Source organism: Theropithecus gelada, chromosome 20, assembly GCF_003255815.1.
Source record: "Theropithecus gelada isolate Dixy chromosome 20, Tgel_1.0, whole genome shotgun sequence".
Taxonomy (NCBI): domain Eukaryota; kingdom Metazoa; phylum Chordata; class Mammalia; order Primates; family Cercopithecidae; genus Theropithecus; species Theropithecus gelada.
The window spans coordinates 13,728,417-13,753,304 of NC_037688.1; the positions used below are offsets into that span (position 1 = coordinate 13,728,417).

The following is a 24,888-nucleotide window of genomic DNA, read 5'->3' on the forward strand; positions in this document are numbered from 1 at the left end:
ACCTTAAGTGATCCACCCACCTCAGCCTCCCAAAGTGCTGGGATTATAGCCGTGAGCCACCACACCCAGCCAGTGTGGATTTATTGAATGATAGATTCATCTTGACCCCATCACAGAAGCTTCATTTCTTCTTGACATTGCTGATCTGACCCTTGATGCCTAGAATTTGACTTCTAGGTTTTTTTATTTTGGATGACGTTAGCTTTCCATGGCTGAGGATACCCCGTCACCCACACGTCTCTCTGAGCCACAGAAGAGACCCAGCTCAAACCTATGATGTACAAGACATCCATATTTGGCTTGTGGCTGAAGCCGCGATGGGTTGGGGTGGTGGACTCACATTTTGGATAACATTCACAGACATCTTCTCTGATAGAAAGTGGGTGCTGGGGGCAGGGGGAGTGTTATCAGCACAGAATTAAATTCTGCCCCCTTATCCATATTTTACATTCTGATTTTATTTCATATGAGTTATAAAATCATTATTATGACAACTAATAGGTCTGTTCTTTTCCAAATTTATTGAAGAAATCGTGTTGCCTTCCAAGACAAATTGCACTTTTTGATGTTGAAAAGAATTCCATAAGGATCATTCCTAAGTCCGTAAAATATCAGCAAAAGCAGCTTGTTCTGCAAAGATCCCCATAGAAAGCAGCTGAACTTGGAAAGAAGCTAATGATTGCGGGGAAAAATTGGAGGAGGAGAAGGGAAACCAAAATCACGGAAAGATAACTTCCCAAGGAACACAAGAGAAAAAGAAAGGCTGGAGGAGAGAGAGGAAAATTAAGAAGGAAAGAGGACTATGGAGCGTGTCGGAGGCAGACAGGATCAGGGGGATGGTGCTGGTCCAAAACTCCACCCGTGGTTCTTTGAGTCTCTGTCCGAGGCTCATGTTCAAGTCCAGCTGCAGGTACTGCTCGGTCAGATTATAGGCTGGCCACAGAGGCAGGTTGTCCCCATTGGGATTCCTGGAAGGGAGAGCAGAAACAGGAGTGAGATTTTCCTCCTCACACCCCAGACCTTGGCATGGGGGAGACTGGGAAGTTTACATACCCAGTTCGAGCAAAGGTAGCCCAGTATTTCATCATCTTCCGGCTCAGCAACTTCTCCTCCTCCGTGGCTCCTTCTGAAGGAGATAATTACAAAATGCTGCTGCTCTCGGTGAGGCTGGGAAAGCCCGGGGTGCCTTGTATTTGATGAATCCCTTTCACACCCCTCCTCCCACTGGAACCTTACAAGCCTACCAAGTCACTGTACCCATTTTACACATGCAGATACTAAAGCTCAGAGCAATGGGCACCTGCCCAAGGAATTGTGGCTTCCGAATGGTGGAAGCTGAACACACATCTTCCCTGTCCACCCCATGTTCCTGCAGCCAGTCCCATGATGCTGCAGGTTCCCTGGGGACACAGACAAGCTTGCTCCCTCTCTCTGTCTCTGTTTTCCCCTCTCTCTCTCTTCCTTCCCTCCATCCTCTCTTCCTTCTCTCTCTCCATCTCTGTCTTCCATCTCTCCATCCTCTCTTCCTTCTCTCTCCCCATCTCTGTCTTCCATCTCTCTTCCTTCTTTTTCTTCTCTCTCTCCCCTCTCTCTTTCTTCCCTCTCTCTTCCTTCTCTCTCCCTCTCTCTCTCCTTCTGTCTTTCTTCCCTGTCTCTCTGTTCCTTCTCTCCCTGTCTTCCCTCTCTCTTGCTTCTCTCTTTCCTCTCTTTTCTTTCTCTCTCTTCCTCTGCCTCTGTCCTTGAACACACATTTTTACAATTAATTTTTGTATTTCTTTATTTAAAAAGTAGAAAATCCAAAATGCAGAAAGAGCATCTAATATCCAATGAAAATGTTTCCCTTTCATCTCTTCCCTGCAGACACCCAGTGACGAGCCTCAGAGGCACCTTCCCAAAGACAGGCTCTGCAGGTACCAGGGTATAAACGGACACCTTTCTACACATCTGGCAGGAGACTCGACACGTATTCTACATATTGCTCTTTTTATTAAAATTGATCTCATATATAGGACTTGTCACTTATCAAACTGCCATTTGTTGTTCTATGAACATGTAATATGTAAATACATATTTACATGCAATTATATATAAATATATAATGTAGTGTCATGTTTCCGATCTTTTGCTGGTAAAAGCAGTATTTTAGTGTGCATATATATTTTGCACATGTGGAAGTATACTTACACAAAAACTCTAGAAGTAGAATTGACAGGCTAAAAACTACATGCATTTTAATCTACGTTATTTAGTTTTATAAAGATGGAGTCACACTCTGTCACCCAGACTGGAGTGCAGTGGCACCATCATAGCTCACTGCAGCTTCCACCTCCTGGGCTCAAGCAATTCTTCCTGCCTCAGCCTCCCAAAGTGATGGCATTATAGGCATGAGCCACCACACCTGGCTAAGACTACATGCATTTTTTTATTTTATAAAATAAAAACAATTTTTGAGACAGGAGTCTCACTCTGTTGCCCAGACTAGAGTTCAGGGCCATGATCATAGCTCACTGTAACCTCAAACTCTTGGGCTCAAGTGATCCTCCCACCTCAGCCTCCTGAGTAGCTGGGACTACAGGTGTGTGCCACCATGCCTGGCTAATTGTGTTTATTATTATTTTTTTTTTTTTGTAGAGAGGGGGTATTACTATGTTGCCCAAAATGTTCTGGAACTGCTGGACTCAAGCAATCCTCCCGCTTCAGACTCCCAAAGTGCTGGGATTACAGGTGTGAGCCACCACGCCCGGCCTTACATGCATTTAAATGTTGATAGATTTCTCTATTAATGTATAAAATTGTTTTTCACACCTGCTAGAATACATTATTTTAAGTGTTTTGTTTTTTTCAACCTTGATTGATGAAGAATAATTCCTTGCTAAGGATGGTCTGCAGTTTTCTTGTTATGAGGGAGGTTGAGCGGATGTTCATATGTCTAGAAGGCACTTATGTTTTCTTTTCCACGAACTGTCTGTTTGTATCTGTTACCCAGTTTTCAATTAGGTTATTCTTTTCTTACGAATTTTAGGAGCTCTTTAGACATCAGGGAATTTCACCTTTTGATACATACGTTGTTCACTTTTTCCAGTTTAGGGAGTCCCTGTGCCATTACACAGGATGGGCTCAGGAATGGTTGCTGAGAAATAACAGTGACATTTATTAGCTATTCACTCTTACTTTATGGGGCTTATTTTATTTAGTCCTTATGACAACCTAGGAGGAAGTTCTTTATTATCTGTGTTGTAAGATGAGGATGAAAAACTGAAGTAATGAATAAACCGCAGTGCACAAACACACTCTATATGGAATGTTCCGTCCTCTTTGTCAGGAGGCCAATGTGAATAAGTTAAGAGCCTGCATTGTGTAATGTTTCTAACTAAATAGTTTAGTGATAGCTCCTGTGTGTAATTTTCCCGGCAAATTTTTTCTATTGATAACCTCATCTGATTGGTTTATTTTAGGCACCAAATATGTCATAAATTTAAGAATAAATGAGTTAACATCACAAGTAACAGTTCACAAGCCTTTACATGAGCTTATCGGGGTGCAGACCACTTGGAGCTGGAATTATGTAAAACATGGTCCTTGCCTCTTAAAGCCTCAGATTGTGGCCTCATGGGATTTCTGGGAAGGGGAGGGAGGGTAAGACCCGTGGTCAAAGAAAAGGAAGAAAATGGTTCTAATATATATATATATATTTTTTTTTTTTTTAAATTATTTAGATTGCTTGAGCACTCTGAAGTGGCCACACCTGTAGGTTTCAGTACAAAGAGAAGCCCTCATCAAGCAACTGTCACGGTGCTTTTTCATCTTGGCTTCTAAAAATGGAAGTGAGGGCATTTTCCAGAGAAAGGTTGCATCCGCCTGTAAACCACAGAGGTGATTAAATGCCAACCCTGAAGTCCTCCGGGCTCTTGCATAGTGGTGGGGTAAGCAGGGGGCTTCATGTGAACTGTGGGGAGTGGCCAGTCCCTTACCGAACATAACAATGTCACCCTTCAGAAAGGCACCACCGAACACAAAGCGGACTTCATCAGCGTGGTCGGCTTTGACAAAAGCTGGCTTCGTGTCTTCAAAGCACTGGGGCCGGTGCCGAAACTCATAGAAGTAGACAGGTGCACCAGCATCTGAACAAAGGTCAGGGAAAGTCAGACACGCATGCAGCGTGGAGCAGGGGGCTGGCTCTGTGTCCCCATCTATCAATGTATAGACCAAGGGGTGGGACAGCTCAGAGACAAGAGGCTACCTAAGCCAGCCTCACTTCCCCTTTCCTCATCTGAGGCTGGAATTTCCTGTTACAGCAGTGCTTATATCCCTGGTGATGAAGAGCTCACGTCTGAGAAGGCAGCAGTTCTGCTTCTCAAAAAACGTCCTCCATATTCAACCAAGATCTACCTCGTTGGGACTTTCTCTCAAAGTTCAAGTCTTTTACCCATTCTTGGAAAATACTTTCTTTTCATTACTGAATTGTAAGGGTTCTTGTATCTGGATATGATGATTTTGTCAAATAATTGTATTATGAATATTTTCTCCCAGTCTGTGGTCTGCCTTCTCATTTTCCTAACAATATTTTTAAGGTAAATGTACATAAGTGAAATCTGCCACTTTAACTATTTGAAAGTATATAATTCAGCGGTTTTTAGTACATTTAGGATGTTGTGCAACTATCACCACTATTTAGGTCCAGAACATTTTCATCACCCCAAACAGAAACCTCAGACCCATTTCGCAGTCACTACACAGTTCTACTTTCTGTCCCTATGGATTTGCCTAATCTGAACATTTCGTATAAGTGAGATCATACAACATGTGGCCCTTTGTGCCTGACTTCTTACACTTAGCATAATGTTTCCAAGGCTCATCTGTGTTGTAGCATGTATTCATATTTCATTTCTTTTTATGGCAAACTGATAGTCCATTGTAAGTATATACTGAATTTTGTTTATTGATTCATCAGTTGATGAACACTTGGGTTGTTACCATTTTGGCCTATAATGAACAAGGGTGCTATGAACATTCACATACAATTTTGTAGAGTATACCCCTAGGACTGGATTTGCTAGGTTATATGGAAACTATGTTTAACTTTTTGAGCAACAGCCACAACATTTTTCCACAGGGGCTGCACTGTTTTATGTTTCCAACAGCCGTGTATGAGAGTTTTGGTTTCTCTATACCCATCACACTTGTTCTTATTCCTTTTCTTTTTTAAAAAAATTATAGCCACCCTAGTATATAACACATGCAAAAGAATAAAGGTAGATTTTTCCCTCATACTATATAGAAAAACTAACTCAAAATGGATCAAAGACCTATATTTAAAACTAAAACTGTAAACCTTTATATGAAAATATAGTGGTTAATTTCCACACCCTTGAATTTCGCCGTGGATTCTTAGATACGACACCAAAAGCACAATCAACAATAAAAAGTGGATGAATTATATTTCATCAAAATTAAAAACTACTGTGCAACTTTGGTGCATTATCAACAGAGTAAGAAGGCAACCCACAGAATGGGAGAAAATATTCGCAAGTCATATATCTCATAATATCTCATAAGGGATTAATTTCTACTATATATATATATATATGGAACTCTTAAAACCCAACAACAAAAAACAATTCAATTAAAAAATGAGCAAAGGTCTTAAACAGACATTTCTCTAAAAACATATATACAAACATCCAATAAGCACATGAAAAGATGCTCAACATCTCTAATAATTGGGAAAATGCAAATGAAAACCATAATGAGATACTACCTCAAACCCATTAGAATAGTCATTATTTAAAAAACAACAACAGAAAATAACAAATGTTGGTCAAGATGTCGAGAAATTGTAACCCTTGTGCATTGCTGGTAGGAATGTAAAACGGTTCAGACACAGTGGAAAGCAACATGACAGTTCTTCAAAAAAATTAAACATAGAATTACATATGATCCAGCAATTCTACCTCTGCCATATACCCCAGATAACTGAAAACAGGGACTTGAACAGATATTTCTACAACTATATTAATTGCAGCATTATAGTCAATAGCCAATTGTAGCCAATAGCCAATTGTTCATTGCACAATAGCCGAAAGGTGGAAACAATGCAAATGTCCATTAATGAATAAATGGATAAACAAAATGTGATATATACATACAATGGAACATTATTCAGCCTTAAAAAAGGAGGAAATTCTGATGTATAGTACAGCATATAGGAATCCTGAGACCTTATGCTATGTGAAATAAGCCAAACAAAAGGACAAATACTGAATGATTCTATTTACATTGAGTAACTAAAGTCACTAAAGTAACTAAAACGTCAATCATAGAGACAGAAAGTAGAATGGTGGTTATTGAGGTCTGGGGAAAAGAGGAGTGGGGAGTTATTTTTAATAGGTACTGATTTTCAGTTTGGGATGATAAAAACGTTCTGAAGATGTATAGCGGTGATGGTTGTACAACAATATGAATGTACTTAATACCATTGAACTATACACTTAAAATGGTTAAAATGGGAAATTTTTTATTAAGCATATTTACAATTTTTAAAATGTAAAAAAGAGTATGCCATTTCATTTATAAATATTTACAAATTTTCCAGATTTCCTTTTGTTATTGATTTCTAATTTCATTCCCTTGTGGTTGAAGAAGATACTCTGCATGATTTCCATCCTTTTACATTTATTGGGATTTGTTTGATGGCCTAACATATGGTTGATTCTGGAGGATGTTGCATGTGCACTTGAGAAGAATGTGGAATCTAATGTTACGGAGTGGAGTATTTGTCTGCCTTTAAAATAGTTGAATTAAAGTCTATTACTTTAGGAATCCATTACTCCTTATAGCTAAAATGTTTGTTCCATTACTATGTATGGCTAAGATGTTGGGGAAGACATTTCTAGAAAGAAAAAATCCTGGGGGACAGCGCCCAGAAAATTATAGGGAGATGAGAATTTCCTACATGGTCCTGAAGAAGGGGAAGAAACAGAAACAACTGATCAACATTCCCAAACTCTGAAAGGCAGGTGAATGACACAGGTCCCCATGGCATGTTCCCATCCAGACACAGACACCCTCTCTGTGAAGGAACAGAGGCAGAGGAGGCAGCCAGTCAGTAGACAACATGGATCACCGTGGCCACCAGCCTCGCTGGGCTGTGGTCCTGGAGTGGGGTGCCCAGAGACTCACCTCGGTGATATCGAGCTGTGATCAGTGCAGGGACCACAAAGAACACATCTCCAAGCAAGTCCAGAAGACTGTCTCGGATTTCAGTCAGGGAGTGCTTGTCATGGAAGTATTCATTAGCCACAAGGTACAAATACTGAGGCGGGATGTGCTGTAAAAAAAAATCAAGTGGGCAAAGGATATGAACAGACATTTCTCAAAAGAAGACATTCATACAGCCAACAGACATATGAAAAAATGCTCATCATCACTGGCCATCAGAGAAATGCAAATCAAAACCACAATGAGATACCATCTCACACCAGTTAGAATGGCGATCATTAAAAAGTCAGGAAACAACAGGTGCTGGAGAGGATGTGGAGAAATAGGAACACTTTTACACTGTTGGTGGGATTGTAAACTAGTTCAACCATTATGGAAAACAGTATGGCGATTCCTCAAGGATCTAGAACTAGATGTACCATATGACCCAGCCATCCCATTACTGGGGATATACCCAAAGGATTATAAATTATGCTGCTATAAAGACACATGCACACGTATGTTTATTGCAGCACTATTCACAATAGCAAAGACTTGGAATCAACCCAAATGTCCATCAGTGACAGATTGGATTAAGAAAATGTGGCACATATACACCATGGAATACTATGCAGCCATAAAAAAGGATGAGTTTGCGTCCTTTGTAGGGACATGGATGCAGCTGGAAACCATCATTCTTAGCAAACTATCACAAGAACAGAAAACCAAACACCGCATGTTCTCACTCATAGGTGGGAACTGAACAATGAGATCACTTGGACTCAGGAAGGGGAACATCACACACCGGGGCCTATCATGGGGAGGGGGGAGAGGGGAGGGATTGCATTGGGAGTTATACCTGATGCAAATGACGAGTTGATGGGTGCAGCAGACCAACATGGCACAAGTATACATATGTAACAAACCTGCACGTTATGCACATGTACCCTACAACTTAAAGTATAATAATAATAAATAGGCCGGGCGCGGTGGCTCAAGCCTGTAATCCCAGCACTTTGGGAGGCCGAGACGGGTGGATCACGAGGTCAGAAGATCGAGACCATCCTGACTAACACGGTGAAACCCCGTCTCTACTAAAAAATACAAAAAACTAGCTGGGCGAGATGGCGGGCGCCTGTAGTCCCAGTTACTTGGGAGGCTGAGGCAGGAGAATGGCGTAAACCCGGGAGGCGGAGCTTGCAGTGAGCTGAGATCCGGCCACTGCACTCCAGCCCGGGCGACAGAGCGAGACTCCGTCTCACAAAAAAAAAAAAATAAATAAAAATAAAAATAATAATAATAATAATAAATAAATTAAAAAAAAAAAATCTTAGTCATAGGAGATCCAGATCAACCACAGTGGCCAACACGTTAAACACTCACCTGTGCAGGTATGATTCTGAATGCTTTACCCACATTGCTTTATTTAATCCACACAGCAACCTATGATGCAAGTATCAAAACTAGCCCCGTTTCACAGATTAAGAAAGTGAGGCTTAGAGAGGTGAAGTGGTTGGGCCCAACTGGAAGAACCATGATTCTTTCACAAGTCTATTTGCATCCAAATCCCATGCTCCTGACCACAGGCCTTTCTCTCTCATGTCTCAGAATGAGTCACTGCTGGGCAGAACTGGCTGCATCATCTGTGGAGCTCAGTGCAAACTAAAAACATAAACTCCTTGTTGAAAAAATCATTCAGAATTTCAAGATGGTGACAATGGAGCATTGAACCAAATGTAGGACCCTTCTGAGCAACAGGGTCCTCTGTGACTACACAGGCAGAACATCCATGAAATCAGCCCTGCTCCTGGTACCAGCACTGCCTCCAGCCCTTAGCTATTATCTTACCTAAGCTAGTTGGTCTCTTGGAGCCTCAGTTTCCTCATCTGTAGGGATGTAGAGGATTATATGAGATGTGAAGAGAGAAGTATGCTGCTTGGCCCAGAGTAGGTATTCAGTCCTGTTGGTTCCCCCAGGCCCCATTGCTGAGTGCCTTAATAGGACATTCGATGCTTCTCTGACCTGGCAACAGCCTGCCTCCCAGGCTTCTCCCTCTCAACTTCCCCCAGGCACTAATGGCAAAGAGTGCATGGTAAATTCCATGAAGATTCAGGGATCTGGTGCTGTAGGAAATGCTGGAAAGCTGTTGCAGCTCAAACCCGTACCACTAAGACAGCAGCCACAGCCCTTGATGGGTTTCTTTGGAATCTGGAGGCGAGGCAGTGTACACCACATTGGAGAATGCTGCTCAGACTCGTTTATCGGGTCCTCAGGAGGCTGGTGGTTTTTAATCAGGCCAGAGCAAGGGAGGCCTCTGCAGTAGGTCCAGTTTATGGTGTAAGGGCCTGGCCTCTTTGGCCATATAACCAGCAGAACCCATAGTGCTGGAGGTGTCCAAGGTGGGTATAGATGCTGTGTGGAGTCTCAGGTGAGTCCCCATAGGACAGTCAGAGTGCAAAGTCCTAGGGTTCTGGGGTAAGGCTATGCCTTCTGCATCAGAGAACTACTTACTGTTTAAAAATCAGCCCCTAGCATGCTACCGTGCCTAGGAGAAACATGTGCCCTTCCATTCCTCTTGCACTTTCCCACACAACCTACTTCCCACTGTACTTGAAATGTCGTTCTGCTCAGTTGTTCCCCTCCCCTAAGGCTCAGATCAATGAGCATCTTCTCCATGAGGCCATCTCCAGTCCACCTGAGAATTCCACTGTATGATTTATAACATCAATATCTCTCAAACCTTAGTCCCAATTCATCATCAGACAGCTGCAACTCGTCAAACATCCCTCCACCGGGGGGGCCTGAGGGATCTCCGCCTGTAGTGTTTCTTTCTGTTTTCCTTCTTCTTTTTTTTTTTTTTTTCTTTTTGAGACAGAGTCTCTCACTCTGTTGCCAGGCTAGAGTACAGTGGTGAGATCCTGCAGCCTCAAACTCCCAGGCTCAACAATCCTCCTGCTTGGCCTCCCAAGTAGCTGGCACCACAAATGCATACCACCAGGCCTGCCTAATTTTTTTTACTTTTTGTAGAGACAAGGTCTCCCTGTGTAGCCCAGGCTATTCTTGAACTTCTGGGCTCAAACAATCCTCCTGCCTTGGCCTCCCAAAGTGTTGGGATTACAGGTGTGAGCCACCGTGCCCAGTTTCAGAGGGCTTTTCCTGAAATAGAAATCAAATCATGTCCTTCTTCCTTCTGTTCTCAGTCTTTAGGACGAAGTGTATGCTCATTACATAGCTTACAACAGATGAAAGCATTCTCTCCTGCTGCAGCCAACCCTCAGCTGATCTCTTCACACCCTCTGCTCCCAGCTGGTACTCTTGGTTCTTCCCAGTTTATCCACCCACCCATTCCATCACCAGACAAGCTCCATTAATCTTCCATAACGCTTCTCCCCAAGACAGCTGGCTGTCCCCTTCTGTGTGCACCACAGAGCCTTGGACATTGCTGTGCTTCGTGTGTACTGTATTGAAGTGTCTTGTCATCTCCGTCCACCCCATATTGCATCCCAGTGCCCAGGGAATGCAGGGGCATGTGGACTCTCACTAAACATGTGTTCCATGGACAAGTGAACAAAATGAATATTGGCACTGAGTCCACACTGAATAAACGTTTATGGAAAAAGAGGAAGATGGAAAAAGGAGAAAAGAAAGGAAGGAAAACAATCCATCTCTATATCCTAGTGTCTAGAGTAAGACCAGATACTGCTAAGTTTGTGCAGTGAACGAATGAATGAGTGATGGAACAATAAATGAGTGAATGAATGAGTAAATGACTGGTCTTGCCAAAGCCTGGCCTGATGCCCGGCTGATGTGTGGTGAATACAGGTCCCTAGTCCTGTGTGTGTTTCGGCATTCAGAGCTTTTCAGACTGTAGGTAGATAATGCAGCACCCATGCTGCGTGTTATGACACAGGCTCGGGGTGGGGGCAACACCCCAAAACCCACATTAATGCATCCATGGAGAAACATCTGAATAGTGGGATAAATAACATGAATAAATGTGTGGGAACAAAAATGACTGATAGCCACAAATCAGTTGAGGTCCGGTTCCGCTACTGGGTGGGTTACAAAAAGCCTCTGGGTTTTTGGAGCTCTTCCAGGTTGGGGATTGTGGATTGGGTTTATGGACCTATTGATATAGTTTGGACCTGTGTCCCCCACCAAATCTCATGTTGAATTGTAATCCCTAATGCTGGAGACGGGGCCTGATGGGAGATGATTGGATCGTATGGGTGGTTTCTCATGAATGGTTAGCACCATTCCTTTGGTGCTATTCTCATGATAGAACTCTCATGAGATTTGGTTGTTTAAAAGTGTATGGTACCTCATTCCTCTCTCCTTCCTCCTGCTCTGACCATGTAAGACGTGCTTTCTTCCCCTTTGTCTTCCACCAAGATTGTAAGTTTCCTGAGGCTTCCCGAGAAGCTGAGCAAACGCCAGCATCATGCTTCCTGTACAGCCTGCAGCACCATAAGCTAATTAAGCCTCTTTTCTGTATAAATTACCCAGTCTCAGGTATTTCTTAATAGCAGTGCAAGAGTGGACTAATACACCTGTGCTTAGTAAAGGTCTATTGAATGACTGAGTGAGTGAGGAGTGTCTGTGCCCCTGGCCTCTCCCGCTGAGTGTGACCCAGGGCTATCTGTTAAGTGCATGTGTCTCTGGAGTACTGCAGCCTCCCAAGTTACTTACCAGGATGTTTTGTATCAGATGGAGGGCAAGGGACTTGTTGGAGCCACTGAGGATCTCAGGTGCCTCCTTCTGTGGAGAGAAGCAGTGCCCTCTGTAAGCCATCTGGTCATCAGAAGGTAAACCCATCTCCCTGAGGGCATGGGCAGCCAACTTTCACAGGAGAAGCTGGGTAAGGAGCCCTCGAGCCCAGGCAGCCACTTGTGGAAGTGGCCTCAGGTCAGATAGTTAATTTCTTCTCACTTTTGATAAAAGGCAGCTGTTCCCTGTCATTCCACCTGCAGCCTTGTGGGGCCTGAGTGGTTACCTTGTGAGAAGGCTCCCATTATGGGCTAAATTGTGGCCCCCTCAAAATTCACACATTGAAGCCTTAACCCCCTGCATTTCAGAATGCAACTATTTGGAGATAGTACTTTTAAAGGGGTGATTATGTTAAAATGCAGCTGTTAGAGTGGGCTCTAATCCAATCTGGCTGATGTCCTTATGAGAAAAGAAAGTTTAGACACACAAAGCGATATCAGCACCTTGATCTTGGACTTCCAGTCCCTAGAACTGTGAGAACATAAATATCTGTGGTTTAAGCCTCCCAGTCTACGGTATTTTATTATGGCAGCCCTGACTGCCTAAGAGGCCCCAACTTGGCTTGGACATCAAGTTCAAAGAGAAGCCAGAAAATTTCCAAACTGGTGTTTGTTGTTCTCCTTCTCAAGACCTTTGTGGGTGGGGCCTCTGAGAAGACACAGTGGGAGGTCAGGCAGTGGCAGTGAGGCTGGTGGCTGAAAACACAGGCTCCCTGCACTGCCCTCACCACCTGAAAACTTGGCAAGGGACTCAACTCTTCCTGCCTCAGGCTCCTGATCTGTAAGGTGGAGTTTGCAGCAAGTACCTCCTGCGAGGGTGGTGATGAGAACTGAGCGAGTTGATAATTGTAAAGCTCTTACAATGATACTTGGTACGTAGTAAGCACTTCATGTGATTATTTCTTAAATTACCATTTTCTGGCAAAATCACAGCTTTAAAACGTGAGGCATCAGAAACACTATCCACGTGGCAAATGAATTTTCTTGGTATGTTTTCTGCTGAAAATCTTGGGGTAATGAATCACTACGGCAGATACTTAAATGAATACTAGGGCCGTACCTGTCTCCTGGAATCTCAGGGAACCCTCAAGTCATTTAAATTACCCACAAGCATATTTTAACTACAAAAACCTTCTCTGTACATTAAGGAGCTGGGATTTGTTTCTCAGGGATTTCCTGTGGTCTCTAACAGCTAGCAATGGGTTTAAAGGCAAATTCACATGGAATTTGAGCACCCACACAGGCTTTTGAGCTCTGCAAATTCTGTTACTTGAATAACTCCAATATCTAGCATTTACTGAGCACTGACAGTATGCCAGGTTGCTTGATGTATACCTGTGATGCAGGTGCTAAGATTAGCCCTATTTCACAAATGAAGTAGGAGAAGCTCAGAGAGGGTGGGCAACTCCCCTAGTATCACACAGCAGGTAAGCAGAGAACTCAGCATTTAAAGGCAGAGCCTAGGCTGGGCACCACCCCATGCCTGTAATCCCAGCACTTTGGGAGGCTGAAACAGGTGGTCTCCCAAAGTGCTGAGGTCAGGAGTTGGAAACCAACCTGGCCAACATGGTGAAACCCAGTCTCTACTGAAAATACCAAAAAAAAAAAAAAAAAATTAGCTGGGCATGGTTGTAGGTGCCTGTAATCCAGCTACTCAGTAGGCTGAGGCAGAAGAATCCCTTGAAGACAGGAGGTGGAAGTTGCAGTGAGCCAAGATCACACCACTGCATTCCAGCCTCGGCAACAGAGGAAGACTCTGACTCAAAAATTAAATTTAATTTAATTTAAAAGGCAGAGCCTAAACACATGAAAATTATACACCACTGTCTCCTTACTAGCCGGGAGATGTTGGAAAGCTGCTTTAGCTGCTCTGATCCTCAGTTTCTTTAAAATAGGGAAAATCATGCCTGTTTTCAAGTTGTTGCTTGGATGGCCTGTGCTTGGCACTGGAAGGCACTGGGGAACTGGTTGCAGTAGTTACAGTGCTGGTTGTCATCACTAGCACCTACCTTCTTCTTTCTAACACACACCCAGAAATCACTGAAATGCCTTACTTAAGCCATGAACTGTGATTCAGTGGCCTCGTCTGCAATGTGAGAACAAAAATTCCTAGTCCTACTTCAAAACATTGCCCTGGAGGTCAAATTAATAATGGCAGAACATGCTTTCACAACTCAATGAACTGGGACTCTGGTTCCAGACAGCCACCAACTGGCTTTGTAATCTGATTCTCTTTATTTTTTAACCCTATTTTGTCCAGCTTAAAATGAGGAGGACAATCTATATAAATGAGCTTCAACAGTATTAGGAATTTGAACTCTCCACTCTTCCACAGATGAAAAGTTTATTTCCAATGAATAGAGTCTTGCTAAGCCACGGAATCAAAAAAATCATGGGTCTTTCCCAGCACCTGGGCCTCAGCTCAACAATCTCTCCCTAGAAGAGCCTTTCCTGACCACCTGTTAACCTCCCTAAAGATACATTCTCTCCCCACTTGTGTCCTTCATAGCATCTATCACTCTCTGAAATTGTCTTCTCAACCTCATGTCTCATCTGTCTCTCCCCACCAGAGTGTAAGCTCCCAGAAAGCTCATATGCTCAGTTTTTATAAGCCTCTAATAAATGCTCAGTACATACTTGTTGAATAAATAAAATGATTTAACAATTTTGCAACTTATACAACCTTAGCATTCTCGGATGTCAAATGCCAGAACCAAGGCTGGACATGAACAGTTTAAAGGACTGAAGTTTTTCAAACCTATCTGAATGCCAGCTCTGAAGTGGTAACTGCATTTTTTGGAAACGATCATTTATAACATTGTCTGAACAAAGACGAAATGGACCCATCCCCTCTTTCCTTTTTATATAGTTGTTTCTTCCACCCTAAACCTCATCACATGAGGAGGAAGGCAGACACTTGTTGTGATTTGACTGGTCCTCACTTGCCCTCTTTCAGAGAGAGGAAAGGTGATCACTGTGTGCTTGGCTAGTGGACTTCAGCATTTACAACACTTGCTGTCATCTGTGGAAATGCCCAACTGTTGAAGCCAAGAGCTGCATCATGGTTTGAGAGAGTGGCAGTATGGACAACCAGAATTCTTACCATAGGCAGCAGGAAGCCACACTCATGGTTATTGACTCCGATGATGGAAGGAATTGCTTTAAATGCTTTCTGAGACAATAGATCTAGAGGCTCATTAGGAAAGAAAGCACCATCAACCACTCGAGTGAAAGACTTTGCTTTCTGTAATAAGGAAGGAAAAAAAATCATCAACTATTTCTGTTCACAAAATCTGCTGTCCCAAATCCTGGCCAAGCAAAGCCAACCCAGTCTAGCACTGGTTAAATGCACTTAAAAAGTAAAAACAAACACTACGGGCCCAGCTCAATATATCAGTCCCTGGCAGCTCTGCCATGTACTTGGGCCAGGGGGCTAAACTTGTCTGTGTCTTATTTTCTCATCTGCTAAATGGGAATAATAATAATATCTACCAAGAAAAACAGTGGCTTGTGACATGGTTTGGCTGTGTCCCCACCCAAATCTCACATTACAGCTCCCATAATTCCCACATGTTGTGGGAGGGACCCAGTAAGAGGTAATTGAATCATGGGGCAGGTCTTTCCCATGCTATTTGCATGACAGTGAATAAATCTCACGATATCTGATGGTTTTATAAAGCGAGCTCCCATGCACAAGCTTTTTTTTTTTTTTTTTTTTTTTGCCCACCACCATGTAAGATGTGCCTTTGCTCTTCCTTCAGCCTCTACCATGATTATGAGGCCTCTCCAGCCACATGGAACTGTGAGTTTATTAAACTCTTTCCTTTATAAATTACCCAGTCTCAGGTATGTCTTTATTAGCAGCATGAGAAGAGACTAATACAGCTTAGCCCAGAGATACTCAAAGTGTGGTTCCTAGACCAGCAGCATCAGCATCATCTGGGAACTTGTTATAAATGCACATTCTCAGGCCCACTTCAGGCTCCTCAATAAGAAACTCTGGGGTGGGGGCGTAGCCCAGGAACCTTCTTGTAGCTGGTCCTCCAGGTGATCCTAATGCATATTCAAGTTTGAGAATTACTGGCCAAATGCAAAGGTAAAAGTGGTGGTAGATGGAGTGATTAGGACTGTAGGGGTTGGTGTGAACATCTTCCTCAAGTGTCTCCCTAAGACACAGTGTCTTGGACATGCCTGGATATTTTTTGGGTCTCAGAAAGCAACACTCAGCCCTAATCATGGTTTCCTTAGGTTTCTGTTTTGGGATTTGGGTAGAAAGGAGCATATGAAAGAGTTTGACACTACATCAGGTCCAAGATTTATTATCCATTTCACTGAGTCCAGCATGGCTCAGAGTGACATTCAGTACATACCACATAACTAGCAAATGTTGAAATCTGAAAGATAATGATCTTGATCATTCAAAGACCATCATCAAAGGCTCTCAAGATTGAAAGGGACATAAAGATCACCTGGTTCAATTAACTGTCACTGACTGAAAGTTTGTCAGAGGTCAGCTAGATTTTGCTTGAATACCTGGAGAGGTGAGCATCTCACCACCTTCTAAAGGAGCCCAGTCATTTTCCAGACACCTGAGATCTTGAAAAGTTTTCAGTTATGCAGAACTAAAACGACTTCCTAATAGAACTTCCAGCTCCTGATTTTGACTTCAGCTTCTGGAAGCATGCGTAACAAGGGTGGTCCCTCTCTCCAGTGAGATGCTTTCAGGGACTTAGAGACAAGCCTTGTACTTTGCTGAATCTTCTCCAGGCTAAGTGGCACCCCTGCTCCAACAATGTTCTTAAATTACCTACAAGGGTTCTATACCCCTACTTATTTTTTTTACAGCTGTTACCAAGTATCCCCAATCCTCCTCTTTTCTATGTTCCAAATCCAAATAAATAACAGAGAGGTAGTATTAGTTAATCTCTCCATTCAAAGGACAAGCCCGCCCCCAAAACTGCCCCCTCTGTCCTTACCTGGCTGAGGGTCAGCAGCTCCTTGGAGGATTTTGTCCTCAGGCACCTCAGCAGGTCCTCAGAGTCTGATGCATTCTTCCCACAGAAATGTGCAACCACCTGCAGCTATTTTGCAGAGAAGGGCCAGGTTAGAGCATGATATTGGAAGCACCTAGGAAAATGGAAGCTGGGAAATGTCCTCCAATCAGACAAAGGTTTGTCCTCCATATATGAGTCCATCCTGCTACCCCTGCCTAGCCCCAAGCCCCTATAATGGAAGGTGCACATGGCGGACAGGTTGCCACTGCATCACCCTCACTCTCTTGCCTGGCTCCCCTTGTCATCTTTAGTGAACACCACAGCTGGGGATGAGAGTTTGCCAGTCTGTGACGGTGGAATGGAATCAAGATTCATGGTCACAAAGAGATCAGTCCTGTGAGCTTGACTGCATTGGTACTTGGCCCCTCCAGAGTCTAGAAGCCCAATCTTGAGGTGCTAAATAAGACAGAAACACCAAGAGCGAGGAGCAGCTTTGCAAGCTCCTTCATTGTCAGTAGAGGCAGGGCTCCAGATCAGATTCTTAGCTTGTCAGCCCTGCCCAAACCCCAGGCCCACACACAGCCTGGAATGTCCTACCTGTCTTTTTTCCTGCCTCTATACCAATCCTTCTCATTCTATAAGGCCTAAGTTCTTCCCTCCACGATGTCCTTTCAGGGCATTGCACCCCCCAGAAACCCCTTCCTCATCCAATCTCCTATAAGCTCGATGTTCCCCACCTTCCATGCCTGGCCCATTGCTGAACACCTGCTTTCCTTGTCACTGAACCTTCCACATTTGTAGAACTCGCTCCCTGAAAGTGATGGTTCTCAATCTTCTGGGAGTCATGGATACTCTGAGAATCTATCAAAGTCACAGATCCTCTCCCTGGGAAAACGTGCAAGCATGTGGAGTCTGGCACAATTGTGGGACCACTTCACAAACCTATCCATGGATTCCAGGATTTAATCCTATCCATGGATAGGTGATAAAAAGATTAGATTGCCCTCAAGTTTAGGATGTGCTTTCTCCACTGATAAGTCCCAAAGCTCTAACAGAGCAGGGAAAATAGTGGGCACCCAGTGATGTGTGTCAAATGAATAAATATATGCCCAAACTGAAAATAGTTTTATGGAGCATGTTACCAAAATCAGTATTTCTGTGTATTGAGGGTATTCTTTCTACAACTTTATAACTCTATGTTACTGCTCTTGGTATACACTGTTACTTTCTGTAAGATGTTTAAGAAAATTTACCACAAAAGTGATTAATACTCAAGAGATGGCTCCACAGCCCAGTGCTTAATTAATGTGCATTGAATGAAACAGCTCATTCGTTAACTCATTCATTCAGAACACTTATGGCTGCCTGATATATACCAAGTATTATGTTGGGGGCCTGAAGGACAGAGAGATCCTGGTCTCTAGGGCCTCACGATCTAGTAGATAATTAGGACAAGAGACAGATGAGAAATATCGTGTGATAGATGCCCCTTATAATCCCATGCCAGACAACACTAATCAGTCACAGCGTTATTTCCCACTGAGCTGGAAACAGCCTCTGAATCTTTCTTAACATAATGTCCTGGGTATCCATTCCCAGCAGAGTAGCGTAGGCACAGAAGAGCTGTATAGGATACAGGACACTGAGTTATATATCACAAGCAAAGAATCACAGGTAAGATGTAAGAACCATAACATGCATACACACACACTTGTGCACACCAGTGTTGTGGCATTGTGTAGCTAGTTCCATTTCCTGTTGAACCAGACATTTCATGGAGGAATAAGGTTTACCTTGGGCCAGCATGAGGTTCCTTGGGCATGGTCACTAAGGAAAGCCAAACACATGGTGAGAAGGGGCCTGACCACATTCTCTGCTAACTGAGGAGAGGAAGCTGGCAAGGTGTTAACAGTATACATACGTCCTCACTCTTCTCATAATCATAGGCCTTCAGGTAAGGGATGATGGCCACCCCACTCTCCATGACGGCTTTGTGGAATAAGCCTTCGGCCATGGGAGACAGTATCTGGAGAGAGAACACAGAAGACCCAGGAAAGGTTACTCCCCAGCGACACACATACCATTCACTCCTCTTCAAAGAAACCTTCCCAGGAAGCCTCCTTAAAAGCTCTAAGCTTAGAGGGGAAAAGCCCTGGTTTGGGGGTTAAAGGACTAGCTGTGGAGGTTTGGGCAACTTACTTAACCTCTCTGAACCCCTAGTTCTTCATGGACTTTGATGTCAAATGTTCAGGCATGTGATTTTTAGCTCCTTCACTTCCTAGCTAGGTAACCTCGGAGAAGTTGCTTAATATATCTATTTTTTTTTTTTTTTGAGATGGAGTCTCAATCTGTGGCCACACTGGAGTGCAGTGGCACAATCTCAGCTCACTGCAACCTCTGATGCCCAGGTTCAAGTAATTCTCCTGCCTCAGCCTCCAGAGTAGCTGGGATTACAGGGCCATGCCACCATGCCCAGCTAATTTTTGTATTTTTAGTAGAGATGGGGTTTCACCATGTTGGCCAGGATAGTCTCAATCTCCTGACCTCTTGATCCACCCACCTCGGCCTTCCAAAGTGCTGGGATTACAGGCATGAACCACCACACCCGGCCAAGTTGCTTAATATTTCTAAGTATCAGTTCACTCCCCTGTAAAGCTGGAGTAAAAATTGAGCCCGTATCACAAAACTGTTGTGAGGAGCAGGGGAAGTAATCAACATAGAACTCTTCACACAGGGTCTGGTCCAATTTTGATCATGAAATAAAGGCTGTTATAATATATGAAAAGTTAGGTTAATATAATCCACATTAGAAGGTAATTTTGAAGATGTAAAAAGACCACAGATATTGTCAAGTGCTATTCAGCAGAAGCTTTCTTAACTCACCACCATGTCACTGATTGCTGCAATTAACTTGCCAACTGATGCCAAGGAAATGCTGACCACTGAGTCAGTGGGCCATTTTCTAGCACCTCTGTACATTTCTCTTCTCACCAGTCTCTTGGCAAGAATCAGGTTTGTTCGCTTCCAAACCTGTTTTGTCATTTGCACTTGTTATTGTAATTACATAATCAATGAAATATCATGAGAACAAATGAACTGTATGTGTAAAAAGAAAATCAAATTATGTCTGGAAAAAAATTCTTGATAAAAGATGGCTAAAAAATATTGCGTCAGGTCAGGCATAGTGACTCATGCCTATAATCCCAGCAATTTGGGAAGTCAAAACAAGAGGATCACTTGAGCCCAGAAGTTCAAGACCATCCTGGGCAATATAGCCCAATACAGCTAGACCTCATCTCTAAAAAAATTAAAAAAAAAAAATTAGCTAGGCGAGGTGGCGCATGCCTTTAGTCCTAGCTCCTTGGGAGGCTGAGGCAGGATAATTGCTTGTGACCAGAGTTTGGTCTGCAATGAACTATGATCACCCACTGCTTGCCAGCCTGGGCAACAGAGTGAGACCTTGTCCCAAAAAAATATATTGCTGTCATCGGGCATGGTGGCTCATGCCTGTAATCTCAGCAGTTTGGGAAGACAAGGCAGGTGGATCACCTGAGGTCGGGAGGTCGAGACCAGTCTGACCAACATGGAGAAACCCCATCTCTACTAAAAATACAAAATTAGCCAGGCATGGTGGCACATGCCTGTAATCCCAGCTACTCAGGAGTCTGAGGCAGGAGAATTGCTTGAACCCGGGAGGCGGAGGTTGTGGTGAGCCTAGATTGCGCCATTGCACTCCAGCCCGGGCAACAAGAGCGAAATTCCATCTCAAAACAAAACAAAACAAAAATCCATATATGTGTGTGTATGTGTATATATACTATACGGATATCTATGTATCTATATATATAGATATATAGATATAATATATATATATATTGCTGTCAAATCGTGTGTGGACAAGAAAGTAGTAAAATATTTGCAGGAAAAGTATAAAAATCCCAAATGCACTAAAATCAGGCGGCTTTGCATGCATCTTTAAGTTTGCACCCACTGTAAAGAAACTGCAATTTGAGGATAGCGAATTTTGCGGGTGGTTTATGCAAAGTAATCCATGTTGGAACTCGAGTCAGCAGACCAACTCTGCAAACATAAGGCCCCATATCAAACTGTTGGTGAGGGAATATACATTTTATGGTTTAAATTAAAATAAAATATTTATATGCATCTTTTGGCATTTAATGCCTTAGCTGAGTTTCCTATTAAACAAGTAATTACCACTCTGGTAATTGAATACTAGGGTTTCTCCTCTACAAATACAAGGGATTTTCCCTCAAATTATTACTCACTCTGTGACCTCAGGTGATTTATTTAAACTTTCCCAATGACACTGTCTTGTCTGTGAAATTAGACTGAGCCCCTAACTCATAATGTGTGTGTGAGGCTTGAAGAAGACAATGTGTATTAAAGTGTTTGCTCAACATGAAGGCACCAATCAAATGTTAACAATTCATCATCATTTTTGGAACCTCCTGCACTGAGATTCATTCAAATCACAAAGCAGAGAACTTACAAGGCTTGAAACACTTATGGCTCCCGCGGACTCGCCAAAGATGGTCACAGAGCTGGGGTCCCCACCGAAGAACTCGATGTTCTTCTGGACCCAGGACAGAGCAGCCACCTGGTCCTTGAAGGCCCAGTTCCCCGGCGCGTGCTGATCCCATGTGCTGAGGACAAGAAGCAGGGTGAGAATTCTCAGTCAGCCATGGTGTGTTTCCCACTGCCCTGGAAGTTCTCAGCAGAGGCTGTGGGCAGGCATCAGTGGGGAGGGGACTGAGAGTCAGAGGCCTGGAGGAGCTGGAGAAACTGGGCTCAGTTCTCACGCTTTGCTGGGATTTGGATTTCTTTGAGAATTTGATGAAAGCTATGCACCCGAGAAGAAATGCACATACAATATTGTAGGTGCAATTTCAAGTATTCTTGGGCTCCTCAGAATCCATGAATCCCAATCCATGAATCCTATGTTGCCCAGGCTGGTCTGGAATCCAAGAATCCGATCCTGAGAGTTGGTCTGTACTAGAAAGCAAAGGTTTCCTGGGCACAGAATTTTCCATGAAACTAAATTAATGATAGTCATAATAACAATAACAGGGCAGACGCGGTGGCTCACGCCTGTAATCCTATCACTTTGGGAGGCCGAGGCGAGCGGATCACAAGGTCAGGAGATCGAGACCATCCTGGTTAATACGGTGAAACTCCATCTCTACTGAAAAAACAAAAAACAAAAAAAAACAAAAAATATTAGCTGGGAGTGGTGGCAGGCACCTACAGTCCCAGCTATTCAGGAGGCTGAGGCAGGAGAATGGCATGAATCCGAGAGGAGGAGCTTGCAGTGAGCCGAGATTGTGCCACTGCACTCCAGCCTGGGAGACAGAGCGCCGTCTCAAAACAAAACAACACAATAACAGCAGCTGCAGCAAGTTCAGGACACTGTTCGAAAGACTTTAAGGCTAATAATCCTACAACCCTCACACCTATGAGGTAGGTGGTGCTGGTTTTTCTCCCTTTGCTTCTTTGGGTCTTCTCCACCCTTCTCTGCCCTGCCCCCGAAAAGCTGACCTCTAGGAATGGCATCACCCAGGCCTCAGCTGTGTGCCATGAGGGTGGGCTAGAGAGAGACTGCGATGTTTATCCCACCACCCCATGCTCCATCTCTGATGGGAAGTGTTTGGGCAGAGGCTGCTTTTTTCCACAGTAGCAGCTCATGCCAACTCCCTTCCACTAAACCTGGAGCCTGCTGTCAGGACACCAATGGATACATCAACTCTTTAATTCAGGCACAGAGAGGTTAAACCCCCTTGCCCAAGAGCTAGAAAGCTGCAGTTTTGGGATCCCACGCCCCAATCCTGCTCCCCCTGCCAATTGCATGTTTTCCAGGATGGAATTAATGGGAGAACAAATGAAACAAGTGGAAATGCCATAGAACCAAAGAAATGTCTAGACTGAAAGCATGCATGCAGTGCACACCATATATGCATGTCATCCTGGGGCACATTCTACTCCCCTCCATTTTCCAGTTCCCCAGGCTGCTCCTTCCCCTGGTCCCCTCCACTGTCCGTGACCACTGAGCTGGCTCTGACTCCACCTTCTCTCTCCCAGGACCCTGCATCTGGTCAAGAGTCAAGCCCCGCCAATTTCACCTCCATTCTACTGTGGCTCCCACCCTGGACCCCGTTTCTTCATCTCTGTTTATCCTGAGAAGCATTATACCTTAATGGTTACCATCTCAGCCTCGAGCACAGGATTCACAGTCTGGCCACTTATTATATGGGTGACCTTGGGCAAGTCACTTAACCTGCTTTGCCTCAATGGTTCTCACATCTAAAATGGGGATAATGATAGTGCCCACTCCACATGGCTGTGAAGATTGACAGCGCCAGGCAGACAATAAGCATGTCATACACTCATGTTATATACATGTTAGCTATTGCTTTTGTGTTTGAATGACCCCATGGCCTGCATCAAGACGGTGCCTCCCAGTGGGGCTCCCCATCTGCAGCTGGACACCCCTGGCTCACCCTCCACTTGGCCTCAGAGTGAGATTCCTGGTAAACTACTCTGAGAAAGGTAATCCTGGCCCCTCAGTCTGTGTTGGATAAAGCCCAAACTCTATGTACAGCCTGGCATTCAAGGTTCACTCGTTCTTAGGTCGCTCGGCATTGTCTCCGGCTACTGCATGCCTGCTCCTTGAGGATCTGGGGTGTCGATTACTTGGAGAGACTCACGTGAAGAAGCCAAATATTCCCAGCCGGTACTGGATGACCACAACCAGCACGTCCTCATAGGCAGCCAGAGCGGACCCATCGAAGATGGAGGCTGAGCCAGTCTTGAAGGCACCCCCTGGGAACCACACCAAGACCTGAGGAGGGGAGAGGAGTGTCCAGTCAACCAGGAGGCACCACCTCCCCTCCCCATGCAGGTGAGGCACACGTTCTTAACACCAAATAGAAATGTCCCACTTGCTAAGCGGGGTACGAGGTTTTGACTCCCACTGCCACTGACTAGCTGTGTGACCTTGGGAAGATTACTTAGCCTAAAGCTCATTTTTCTTTTTTTTTTTTTTTTTTTTTTTGAGATGGAGTCTGGCTCTGTCGCCCAGGCTGGAGTGCAGTGGCCGGATCTCAGCTCACTGCAACCTCCGCCTCCCGGGTTTACGCCATTCTCCTGCCTCAGCCTCCGGAGTAGCTGGGACTACAGGCGCCCACCACGTCGCCCGGCTAGTTTTTTGTATTTTTTTAGTAGAGATGGGGTTTCACTGTGTTAGCCAGGATGGTCTCGATCTCCTGACCTCGTGATCCGCCCATCTCGGCCTCCCAAAGTGCTGGGATTACAGGCTTGAGCCACCGCGCCCGGCCAAGCTCATTTTTCTTATCTGTAAAATGTGAAGAAGGAAAGTATCTCACTAATGAAGTTATCATGAGGTTTAAACAAAATTCTGCATCTAAAGCTCATAGAACAATGAGCAATGGCACATTTCAAGTTTCAAGTGCTCAGAAATAGCTCACTAAATACCAGTGAGCCTGTGACCCACAGGAAGATGGAAACCATTGTAAGCATGTATAAGAGCAAAATCAGCTCAAGGTGTTTCAGAGAAAAGCTCTCAGAGAGAGGACAGGAAGGGAGGGGAGGGAAGGGGAGAAAAAGAGAATGGAGGAGGTGAGGGGAGTGGAGGGGGAGGAAAAGAGGAGGAGGAGGAGAAGAAAGAGGAGGAGGAAGGGAGAAGGAGAAGGAGGAAGGAGGAAGAGGAGAAGGAGAAAGGATGAAAAATGAAGAAAGAAAGAAGAGAAAGAAGAAAGGTCAGGCGCAGTAGCTCATGCCTGTAATCCCAGCACTTTGGGAGGCTGATGTGGGCAGATTGCCTGAGCTCAGGAGTTTGAGAACACCCTGGGCAATATGGTGAAACCCTGTCTCTACTAAACCAAAAATTAGCCGGG

The 24,888-nt window shown here is 44.1% G+C and overlaps 1 protein-coding gene across 3 annotated transcripts in view; it reads right to left on the minus strand.

Moving 5' to 3' along the window:
* Window positions 1-440: 440 nt before the first annotated feature.
* CES5A (carboxylesterase 5A) overlaps window positions 441-24,888 on the minus strand; it is a 121,735-nt gene continuing 97,287 nt past the window's right edge. Inside the window, exons 4-13 of one of the 3 annotated variants that reach the window (XM_025370849.1) lie at window positions 23,680-23,813; window positions 21,468-21,621; window positions 18,879-18,983; window positions 16,940-17,044; window positions 15,067-15,207; window positions 11,887-11,955; window positions 7,180-7,327; window positions 3,972-4,121; window positions 1,054-1,126; window positions 441-968 (exon numbers count right to left, since the gene is read on the minus strand). In XM_025370849.1, the coding sequence (XP_025226634.1) occupies window positions 719-968; window positions 1,054-1,126; window positions 3,972-4,121; window positions 7,180-7,327; window positions 11,887-11,955; window positions 15,067-15,207; window positions 16,940-17,044; window positions 18,879-18,983; window positions 21,468-21,621; window positions 23,680-23,813 (1,329 nt within the window). In that variant the 3' untranslated portion in view covers window positions 441-718. The remainder of the gene's footprint in view (window positions 969-1,053; window positions 1,127-3,971; window positions 4,122-7,179; window positions 7,328-11,886; window positions 11,956-15,066; window positions 15,208-16,939; window positions 17,045-18,878; window positions 18,984-21,467; window positions 21,622-23,679; window positions 23,814-24,888) is intronic. The other 2 variants (XM_025370852.1, XM_025370851.1) reach the window with 2 other exon arrangements.